Source organism: Leptonychotes weddellii, chromosome 4 (assembly GCF_054177405.1).
Source record: "Leptonychotes weddellii isolate Sample4059 chromosome 4, ASM5417740v2, whole genome shotgun sequence".
Lineage (NCBI taxonomy): Eukaryota > Metazoa > Chordata > Mammalia > Carnivora > Phocidae > Leptonychotes > Leptonychotes weddellii.
The window spans coordinates 101,716,004-101,727,596 of record NC_138372.1 but is presented as its reverse complement, the minus strand read 5'-3'; the positions used below and the strand labels follow the sequence as shown (position 1 = coordinate 101,727,596).

Genomic DNA, 11,593 nt, shown 5'->3' with positions numbered 1-11,593 from the left:
TCTTGTCATTTTGTCCAGAGGAGAATAGATGAATGAGAGAACAAAATGCTAACAGGGTAACAACATCCACACAAAATATACTCTAAACAAATCAGAAAAGACTGAAGCCAGGGGGAAAGAAAGAAAAAAGAAAAAGAAAAAGAAAAAAAAAAGAAAATGAAAAAGATAAAAACAAACAAAAACAGAACAAAAAAAAAAAAACAGAATATGATCAAATATGATCACGGTGGTGCATAGATCAGTGCCACACACTAGATTTTGGATGTATTTTGGTCTGTTGGAAGAAAGTGCCTCCCAAATTTTTAAGAAAGAAAAACTTATATATGTACAAAAATAAGGGTTGATATGATGAAGGGATGGAATATGACTGTAAAGATGAAAATTATAAAAAATTTTATAAAAGTAATTGATAAGAAGTTGTTTGAAAAAAGAAAGAAGAGGATTTAAAAAAAAAGAAAAAAAAGGGAGAGAATGTGATCAGGCAAGAGAGTAGAACAAATCCATACACTAGAGATTTAGGGTATATTTTGATCTGTTAGAAGAAACTATCTCAAAATTTTAAAGAGAGAACAACATATATATAGATATAGATATATATATCTATATATATGCCAAAAATAAGGGTAACTACTATGAAGGGATAGAATATGACTCTAAAAAGGAAAAATAAGAATGTTTTTTAAAAAAGGGATTGATAAGATGTTGGTTGAAAAAGGGAACAAGAAAAATTCAAAAAAAAAAAAGACCGTTAAAAATAAAATTAACTTTGAAAGACTAAAGAATCATGGTAAAAAAGCCATGGATTCTCTGTGCATTTTTCCCCTAGCACTAGAGTTCTGCTGTTCTCTTTGATCGGTAAACTTGGTCTTGGCTGGCTGTTCTCGCTGATCTTCTGGGGGAGGGGCCTGTTGCCGTGGTTCCCAAATGTCTTTGCCGGAGGCGGAATTGCCCCTCCCTTGCCCGGCCCGGGCTAAGTAATCTGCTCGGGTTTGCTCTCAGGAGATTTTCTTCCCTGCAAGCTTTCCATACAGATTTGGAGGAGGAGAGTGAAAATGGCGGCCTCCCAATCTCCCCCCCAGAGGAGCCGAGTACTTGAGGCCCCGCTCCTCAGTGCACCCTCAGAGAAAAGCAGTCAGTCACTCCTGTCTCCCTGGTCTCTGGCTGCACTCTGTGCTCACCCAGCCTGTGACCGAGTATTTCTATCTCTGGTACCCGACTCGATGTGGAGTCTCCAAACCCAGCAGATCCCTGTGGTGCGCTCCCATGCCACTCCTCCCGGGGGAGGAAGGGGAGTCTCCCTGGATCTGCCGCTTTTTAGGTCCCTGCTGGAGGAGCAGTGGCCTGACTGTGCCGCGGATCATGGTTTATGGCAACCCCGAGCTGAGAGCCTGCGCCTTGCCTCCGTCTCTGCAGTTGGCTTCCCCACTCCGATACCTGGGAGCTCTGCCGCACTCAGGCACCCCCGGTCTTTCTGTGACCCCGATGGTCCTGAGACCACACTGTCCCACGAGGGTTCCACCTCCCGCTTAGCCACTGGAGCAACGTCCCTCAGCGGAGCAGACTTCTAAAAGTTCCAATTTTGAGCTCCGCGGCTCTATCACTTGCCAGAAGTGGCTGACGGAGGCCCCCTCCCCCACCGTCTATTCTCCCGAATATCACCTCGGATTCACTTCTCCGCACATCCTACCTTCCAGAAAGTGGTTGCTTTTCTGTTCAGAGAGATGTTGCTATTCTTTTCTTCTATCTCCTGTTGAGTTTGTAGGTGTTCAGAATGGTTTGATCCCTATCCAGCTGAATTCCTGAGACCAGACAAAATCCAGGTCTCCTACTCCTCTGCCACCTTGCTCCGCCCCTCCTCGCTTTTCTCCAATATTATGATAAAATCTCATACTCCTGACAACCTGAATCCACATAAGCGGACTTCCTCACTGTGTTCAGAGACACAAGCGAGGTTCCCCTGGCAACCGCAACTGCCTGAAGGTTTTTTAATGCTCTGCCCATTTTGGCTTCACTTTATTTTGGCCATTAGTTTGGTAAAAAAGAAAAAAAAATAGGAGTACTCAAATGAAACAAAACTGCCTTTATCATAATTAGTAATTTTTGCCTTCAAAAGACTGTCCCAACTAGTAGAGGTTTCTTATTGGTGATCAGAATGAGAACATCATCTTATAATTTAGAAGTCCCAGGCTGAGTTCTGCATTCTGCTTTCATTATAGAAGTACCTGGCAAACCTCTCCATACACATACACTATGTATACATATGAGACGTACAGGGAGAGCAAAAGTTCAGGTTATTGGAATTGTACCAACTTGGAAACGTCTTTAAAGTTTTTTTACCTCTTTAAAACTGTTAGGGCACCTCAGTGGCTCAGTCGGTTAAGCCTCTGCCTTCAGCTCAGGTCATGATCTCAGGGTCCTGGGATTCAGCACCACATTGGGCTCCCTGCTCACCAGGGAGTCTGGTTCTCCCTCTCCCTCTCTGCCCCCCCACCCACTCATGCTCTCTCTTTCAAATAAATAAATCTTAAAAAAGAGAAAAACAACTTTACCTAAATCTTTTCAAGTAATACCTTTCCTGTTCTTCTTTTTTGTCCTTGCCAAATAACCCTTTCTATATATATTTCGTCTTTTGGGGAAGAGTGGCTCTGCATTTGCTCCCTTACATGAAATCATTCTGTGCAATCAGCATATTGCAAGAGCCAGAAACACCTGTGTTTGAGCCAACTCAGTAATGTTACCAGCTGTGTGAGCCACCTGTGTGCTAAATACAACAACAACAAAAATTAACCAATGTGGTGAGTGCAAAAGGAGGATAGATATTGTAAACACCCTTTCAAAAGTGTGTTGCACAGACAGTTGTATGTATGTTGAATGCATGAAATCATAAATAGGTAGTAGACAGAAAGATGGATAATTCTGTCTTTCTTAGCTATTTTACTTTAACATACTATTTTTACTTTCTTTCTTATTTGGATACTGCTTAGTTTTCAAACAAAACGTCTTCCTAGGTCGGTTTGATGGTAGTCTGGGATCCCTTTGGCAGGAAACAAGCCCCCAGACATATGGAGATGATTCATCTGCCATCTTCCTAACAGAGAAGGACCCTCAGACACATGGAGATCCCATCATTCTGATGTTTTGTCATCTCCTAATGAAAATCTGCAATCAAAACCTAAAAAGATATAAGATTTGATAATAATTTTCAAAACACCAATGATCCCAGGGTTGGAGGGATTCTGTTGGGCAAAGGAGAGCTTTCCTATTGTTCTTTGAATCAAATTGCTAAGAAGAGCTGTGCATTTTGAGGTTGTTGTTAAGACTCTGGTGGTCAAATGCCTCTTTGGGGGTCACAGTATCTTTTTTTTTCTCCATTCATCTGTTTTTTTTTTTCAGTTCACATTTGTTTATTTCATATTTTATTTATTTTATTTTATTTTATTTTATTATGTTAGTTGCCATACACTACATCATTAGTTTTTGATGTAGTGTTCCATGATTCATTGTTTGCGTATAACACCCAGTGCTCCATTCAGTATGTACCCTCCTTAATACCCATCACCGGGATAACCCATCCCCCCACCCGCCTCCCCTCTAAAACACTCAGTTTGTTTCTCAGAGTTCATAGTCTCTCATGGTTCATCTCTGGGGGTCACAATATCTTGAACAAGGTAAGAGCTCTCTTCTGCAGTCAAGTGATGAATGGAATGACTGTATCAGCATCCTGACTCCCATACTCAGTTGGGAGAGGGGAACTTCCCAATGTCCTTCAGGACCTTCACTTCAGTGGCTGAGTCCTGGCTCCCCTGTGCAACTTACCTTGGTCTTCCTTCCTTTTCTTCATTGTCTTCTGGGTCTCTGCCTGAGGGTGTCTTTCACCAGCAGAATCTGACAGCAATCCTTGACTGGTGGAGTTAAGCACAGAAATGATGACTGAATTCCTCTATGGGAGTTCAGGTTCTTGGGGGCTTCGTAGAGAAGTCACCCTAGGGACAGAAAAGTGATGATTGCAGGGATTAAAAAAAGAGAAAGAGACATTGTCAACTCCCTGGCCAACACTAAGGAGAGTGTTTTACTCATTCACAGGTAATACAACAAAATATAGGTAATACCTGTAAGGTGCAGTCTTTGTGTCATCTCAGAGAAGACTAGAAGGAATACAATGCACAGGAATATTCTATTTATGTATACTAAATCATTAATATCTTATGACCTGGTCTTATTCTAATTGGATTATTTTGCTACTTTATTTGGATGGGTCATTCAAATAAAAGTATGCTTTTTCTCCTCTCTTGAAAGAAGACCTGTCTGGAGAATGAGGCCCACAGCAGTTCTAGACTTTATTTTGAATAACCCAGATGCATACTTGCACTGAGGCACACCCTTCCTTATTACTAAAGCTAAACGGCACAGCAGCTCAGTCTTAGGGCCATCCAAGAGAGGCTGATTGAGGCTCTGGGTAGTTGGTGCTCCCTGAGCCTCAGCTGGGGGCGCGGGGCTGGGTTTGGGTGGGCGGGACGGGGTGGGGCGGGCGCGGCCCGGGGCGGGGCGCCCTGGAGCTCTCCACCCAACGGGCCAGTGAGCTCCAACGACTCCTAGAAGCAAAGGCCTGGCTGAGCCGCCACGGGTCGTGGGAGCCGCGCGCTGGGCTCGGCGACCGAGCTCGACTGAAAAGGTGCCTCTGCCAGAGCGCTGGGCTGCGGATGCGCGGCGACTCCGAGAGCTGAGCGGCCCCGGGAGCGCGAGGTTCCGCAGGGACCAGGCCGTCCCCTGGACCACTGTGCGGGTCTCCGGGAGCCGGAGGTGAGCTTTGGGCTTTTGACTTTCGAGGAGCAGTCCTGGGGAGCGAGGGCTTTGTGCTCGAGAGCTTTTTGTTCCTGGGGGCTCAGAGCAGCAGTTTGGGGACAATTCCACCAGGGGACCGTGCCTAGGAAAGGGTTGGAGGGGATTTCAGGAGCCCGGGAAGAGGAGCCAGCGCTGTCCGCCTCACCAGTACTCAGCTGCAGCGAGATGTCCGCCCTCCTTTTTCCTCCTCTGGGGACGTGCGCCAGGGTGGGCATCAGCGGGTCCCGGGCTCCCCGGGCTGCTGGCCTCCGCGCGCTGGCCGGTGGGCGGGCAAAGTTTGCCTCTCCGGGTCCAGCTGGTTCTCTCGCTCTCGTGGCCCTGCAGGTTCTGCCTCTGCTTGCCCTCCAGCTGCAGCCGCCTGACCATGGAGTCCCCGGTCCAGATCTTACGCGGGGAGCCGGGCCCCACCTGCTCCCAGAGCACCTGCCTGCTCCCGAACGGCAGCGGCTGGCTGCCGGGCTGGGCGGAGACTGACGGCAACAGCAGCGGGGGATCCGAGGGCGCTCCGCTGGAGTCCGCGCACATCTCTCCCGCCATCCCTGTCATCATCACGGCTGTCTACTCCGTGGTGTTTGTCGTGGGCTTGGTGGGCAACTCTCTGGTCATGTTCGTGATCATCCGGTGAGTGCGGGGCCCGGGCGCCGCAGTGGCTGGGGTCGGGAGGGAAGGTCGGGCTCTGCCGCCAGGACCTGCGGTTGCGGCTCCCTCCAGGTTGCGGAAACTCCTTGCCCTCCGTGCAGGACTCTGGAGATTCTCAGAGGGTGGCCTTGAAGAAAAGGATTTCCTGGAAGAGTTTTGGGTGGGGAACTGCGAGGTTCACAGGGGGCGAATCGAACAGCCAGGGGCGTTTTGAGCATTTGAATGACCCTCCACTCCCCCTCCCGCTTCCCCCCCTCCCCCCTAACCAAACCCCTACTAAGAACTGTGGTCAGGGAAAGTACTAGGGCGTGGAGGAATGTCAGCGTTTTCTGGAAGGGAAGTTAGTTCCTTTTCCTGGCTTTTTTGCCTGGTTGCCCGCGCCAGTTCAGAGCACTTTGTTCTGTCCTTTGCAAATATTTCTTAAGGTAAAATTCAGGCCCATCGAATGCACTGGAGATATTCAGAATTTTCTGTGACTCATCAGATTGGGATTATGGTTTATGAGCAAAGGCCATATACTATTTAGGGTTGTTGGTATTCACGCATGAGCCCTTTTAGTACTGAAATGTTATCTCATTTATTTAGAATATCAGTGATTTTTGTAAATAAGCCATCCAATATTTATCCTCTAAACTGTGGGTTGTGGAGGTTTTCAAAAATTGCTTTACTTTTTATTTTCCACCGAGAGAAACCAATGGTTCTATTTTATTGTTCTTTGGTGGCATTACATTGAAGTCAACTTCTAATTATAAGTACCCAAATATCCACCTATATCTGCTAATTTTCTGGTAAGTGAAGTGATTCTTATTTTGACCTCTTTCAACAAAGAAAACAAGAAAAGAAAAAAAATCCCAACTTTGCTCTGGGTGCCCTTTGATAGATATGTATTTCCCTTTCTGGGAGAGTTAATGCTTTGGAAATACACCTTTAAGAGTGAATAAGGAGCTTACATTCCTTTGAGACGTCCCTGTAAAATAAGGGACATAAGTCACTCTTTTCAGGGACATTGAAGGGATGAAGAAAAACTACGTTTTTGTTTTTTAATTCTAATTTTAGTTTAGCTCTTTATTTATTATGAACCTTAAGAACATTACCTATAGTAGCATGAGTCTTGGGAAATCATCATAATAAAAAAATGCCCATTTATCTGTCTATCTAGGTTTGAGAATGTCAGGTCTTTTATCATCATCTGTGCTCTGGAACTAAAACGCATCTTTTAAGCCTCCAAATATATATTATAAAGCTCATTTCACCTACAATTAGTGTTTGTAGCTTGGTAGCCTTGGTTTCCATAATTGTGTATTGCATTTTATAGGCATTCTATCTGTGATGAGTAAAGGCTACAGAGGGAGAAAATATTTTAAAAGCACATTGTTTTTCCAAGTCCTTAGTAATTTCAGGGCTGCTCTCCATTAGAGAGAAGATTATAGCAACCAAAAGAAAAGACAGCTGTGTTCTCAATTACAATTAAAATTTTTAGGAGATCTTTGGTTCACAGGCTGTTGTTTTGTAATAAAACATTATTACACAAGAAGAAGATGCTAAGGAAAAAAAACAACTCTGTTCCTACTTATATCATATTTAAGTGCATGAGCAAAATAAATACATCTTATTGTTATTTGAATGAGGACCTGAAGTTTTGAGTTTGAGAAGAGCTTCTTAGTTGCTTAACAACTGTTTATTTATATAGCCCTGCAGAGTAGGATCAAAAGGAATGAAGAATCCTAAAATATGTGCAAAGACATATCTATGGGGAACAGTAGACATGTCAGAATGAAAACAGAATTATAGATTAACTAGGATTTTAATGTCAAATATGAATATGAAGAAATCGAAGTAGAAATGAAATATAAATATATATAATAATTACATGTAATTATACATAATGAATAATCACCATTATAAATAATAATATAGTACACTTACTAATTATTCATATATTTATATAACATATGCAATATATAATTATATATATGTGTGTGTGTGTGTATCCAAACGATATCCAGGGCTAAAATTTGTTAAAAGGAGGGCGCCTGGGTGGCTCAGTTGGTTGGGCGACTGCCTTCGGCTCAGGTCATGATCCTGGAGTCCCGGGATCGAGTCCCGCATCGGGCTCCCTGCTCGGCGGGGAGTCTGCTTCTCCCTCTGACCCTCCCCCCTCTCATGCTCTCTCTCTCTCTCATTCTCTCTCTCAAATAAAAAAAAAATCTTAAAAAAAAATAAAATTTGTTAAAAGGAGATACATTTAGCTAAAAATACGAAAGAAGTTAGCTAGTTCATGTAACATCATCCGTCCTCCCACTCCACTCCCAACTACTTGGAGATGAAGTATGAAAAGTGAGGAGTTTCACTATCATCCTGGAATGCCAATGTACTGAAACATTAGTTTGCTTACATCTATAGCTAAGAGGATTAAGGAGTATTTGGAGTTGGTTAAGACTGAGAGATGGTCAAAGAGTTGAAAAATAAAACCTCAAAAGAAAAGTTGGTGGATGTGTGTTTATTTCACTCGGGAGAAGAAGGAACTGAAGACTTGAGAGATGTGGCTATGGTGTACACACCAGGACTGAGAGCAGAACCGGAGTGAGGAACTCATATGCAGTTTTTATAATTGATGTTGAGAGCTAAGCAACACTGCTTGAAAAGATGGAGGATCACTTTTGAGAGGGACACTATTTTAAAATATTACACATTGAAAAGGGGCATGGTTCAGTCATCTAGGACATCATTCTAAAGATGCTTGGATGTTGGGGCAGGTGCAGGTCCGAGATGGCCAGTTCAGACCTGGGGAGGAAGTTAGGGTTGTGGAAAAAGCTTTGACTATTTTTAGACCTGTCTTACAAATAGCTTTCCCATCTTGGGTGCCTGAAATGCTGCCCAGTACCCTCTGAATATATTTATAATTTCAAGTGTTTCCATCATTTCATAGGTACCAACTGCCATAACTGCCTAATATTAGGGCATAGTAACTTTTCATTGTGAAAACCAGCCTCTCTTCTCACCAGGCTTTGGGGTTTGTGGTCCTGGGGTGGGAGGTTCTTACCTCAGCCCTGGATCTCTGTCTTTGGCTCTTATGACACCTCGGGTGTGCCCATGGGTGTAGCACTTAGGATCCTAAGCCTGTGTTCTCTCCACCTCTTCCTGTGCAGGTCCCCTGCAGTGAATGCTGTGATGCCCATCCACACCCACATCCTGCAACTTGCCAGGCAATCTCACCTGTGACATCTTAAACCATTCTCCCACAACTTCCAAGCATATGACTGTCTCCTCCCCCAGCGGACATGACCAGAACCCAAGGGACACTAAATATATGCCAGGCCGGTAAAGCTCCCTATTTCACGTGAATCACAACTATAGGTGTCTTACCATCCCCATTTAACAGATGGTGAAAATGAAGGCAAAGTAAGATTAAATAAACTGACCAAGGTCACACCTTGCTGATTGTGGAGCCAGCCTGACCCCAGAGCCTGTGCTTTGGTTTACTGTTGAATTCATTGCCCTCTATAGCACTTCTGCAGACCTGTGGATACTTTCTTACCAGGCAGCCCTTCATTTTCTCCCAGATGCTCTTTTTTTTTCTTACCTCGCCTGGGCACCATAAACCATCACTGCAGTCTCTCTTGACAATACATTCGGCTACCTTGCCTTCTTGTCCTTCTGCTGTTGTCCGAACCTCAACCCTGGATCAAGCCTGTACCTTATCTTCCTATTCCTATTCCCAGCGAAAAATGCTGCTGAATAAAATCAATTTTATCTTTGTAAAGATACACTTGAAGGCAAAGTCACCGCCTTCAAGTGTATCTGACCCCAAGTCTGCCTAGTGCTTTTATGTCTCTCTCCTATTTCCAGAAAGAGCCGATTTCTTTTCCCAATTGTCACTAAAAAAAAAACCAAAAAAACCAAAAAACAACAACCCAACAAAAAGAACCTCAAACTAATTTCATTGGCACTAATTCCTAAACCCTCTCCCTGGCCATATTTCGTCATGGTCAGGGGATGGTCTTAACTCAGTGGTTCACTGTGACGCTAGAGTCTAGCTGCTGGGAATGCTCTTCCTACATATGTGCACTGGCAGCTGCCCTGCCTTGTATCATTCCATCTCTGTGGCGATGTTTCCTTCTTTGTATCCAGAGCAAATCCCTGCTCCTGAGAGTTGAATCTCATCACCTCCAGCTCTCCTGAGGTCTCTGCTGTGTTAGCTATCCCCTTTCTACGCTATTTGTAATCTCTTCACTGCTTTTGTCCCTTATGCATCTGGACATACTCAAGCATCTGTCATCTTACAGGTAATTAATATCCACAACCCTTCCATTTTTCTGAGTTCCCTTAGCTAATGTCTTTTCATCCTCCTGTGTGTTGTAGGTAAGTTTCTTGGAGGGATAAACCTTCTTCTTCATTTTCTTGTCTTCCACCTGTTCCTCAGCCCCATGTACTTGGGTTCCCTCCCTGAAGCTCCTTTACCAAAGCTAGAACATCACGTTTCAGCTGCTCATTTCGGGCTGACTGTCCCTTGATTTCTGTGGAGAATTGGCATGCTCGACCAGTCTTACGCCCTTCACTTTCTCTGATATCACCCTGTCCTTCACTTCCTGCCACATCCTTGGGGTTTCTCGTCTACAGCACAGACTCCTCTTCCTCTCGTGTTTCTTAAATGGTCATGTTTTCCAGAGCCTTCTCAGCTTTTCTGTCCTCACTTTGCACACTCTCTGTATTAGTCAGGATTCAATCAGAACAACAGGACCAATAGGAGATGTACATGTGAAGAGATTTGTTGCAAGGGCTTGGGTTATGTGACAGTGGGACTGGCTGAGCTAGTCTGAAACCTGGAGGGCAGGCATCAGCAGAGGTAGGCTGCTGACCGCAGGTGGAAATTCTTTCTGCTGCTCTGCTCTCTATTAGTGTGCTAGGGCTGCCATCAAAAAGTGCCACAAACTGGGTGATTGAAGCAACAGAACTTATTTTCTCACAGGGAGGCTAGAAGTCCAATATCAAGGTATTGTCAGGGTTGGTTTCTTCTGAGACCTCTCTCCTTGGCTTGCAGATGGCTGTTTTCTCCCTGTGTCCTCACAGGGTCTTCCTTCTGTGTGTGTCTGTGTCCTAATCTCCTCCTTTGATACAGACACCAGTCAAATTGGATTAGGTCCCAACCTCATGACCCCATTTTACCTTGATTTTGCCTCACTTTGCCTCTTTGAAGGCTCTATCTTCAAATACAGTCACATTCTGAGGTACTGGGGTGTTAGAACTTGAACGTATGTATCTGAGGGGACATAACTCAGCCCTAATCACTGCCAATCCCCTTTCTGTTCTCCTTAAGAAAACGCTCTCCTCAAGCTTCAATTTTCATGATAATTATGTATATATGTTCTCTTTTGTTTAATTTGAAGAAAAGCTTTATTCTTATAAAGGCATGCTTCTTTTTAAGTTAAGTGTAAGGATAAACAAGGAAAAAATTATTAGGACAAAAATAACAAGAATCAAAATTAGTTGGTTTTTGGTCTTAAGTTTTGCTTTTTGCTTTTTTCATTAGTTTTCATTAATTCACTGCTACCACAATAAAGACCTCTAGGGGGTCAGTCTTCTGCTACCGTTGCCCTGAGAGTAGAAGACTTGTGCTTCCCTGTAGTTCAGCCTGGGCAGTGTTGAAATTTCCTAAGAAGGACAACTTTATAAGGGGCTTAGGAAAAAACCAACCAACCAACCAACCAACCAAACCAAACCAAACCAAACCAAAACCAAAACAAAAACAAAACCACAAAAATACTCTGGAAATGTTTCCATTTCCTGAACTCAAATTTCTTCTCCAAAGGCAGCCAACCCACCCAAGCTTGCTGAGTACAGAGGTTGTTTTTTGCAAGGGTACCCGTTTTCTTGTTCATAAATTGGGGGACAGAGTGTTTCTTCTCCAAGTCACTGACAGAAGTCCCACTCTACGGAGACCATCTTAGGTCGCATTGCGTATACGGACTCAGGTCACCTCTGAGTTAGTCTGGGCCCCATGGCTGAACTTGTGTCAGTCCCAGGAAACTGTGTGGCTATCACCAAATTGGGGAGATATGGGAAGAAGTGAGGTGACCAATCAGAGTGTCTGATGCAGTGCCTTCTTTTCCAT

General features: G+C 44.2%; 1 protein-coding gene and 1 long non-coding RNA gene across 2 annotated transcripts in view; both read left to right on the top strand.

Moving 5' to 3' along the window:
* Nucleotides 1-11,593, top strand: part of LOC145720900 (uncharacterized) — a 447,488-nt gene that overhangs the window by 129,574 nt on the left and 306,321 nt on the right. The gene's annotated exons all lie outside the window — the stretch shown is intronic.
* Nucleotides 4,593-11,593, top strand: part of OPRK1 (opioid receptor kappa 1) — a 30,952-nt gene continuing 23,951 nt past the window's right edge. The window contains exons 1-2 of the mRNA XM_081815989.1: nucleotides 4,593-4,800; nucleotides 5,167-5,463. Coding sequence (XP_081672115.1) covers nucleotides 5,207-5,463 — 257 coding nt within the window. The 5' untranslated portion in view covers nucleotides 4,593-4,800; nucleotides 5,167-5,206. The remainder of the gene's footprint in view (nucleotides 4,801-5,166; nucleotides 5,464-11,593) is intronic.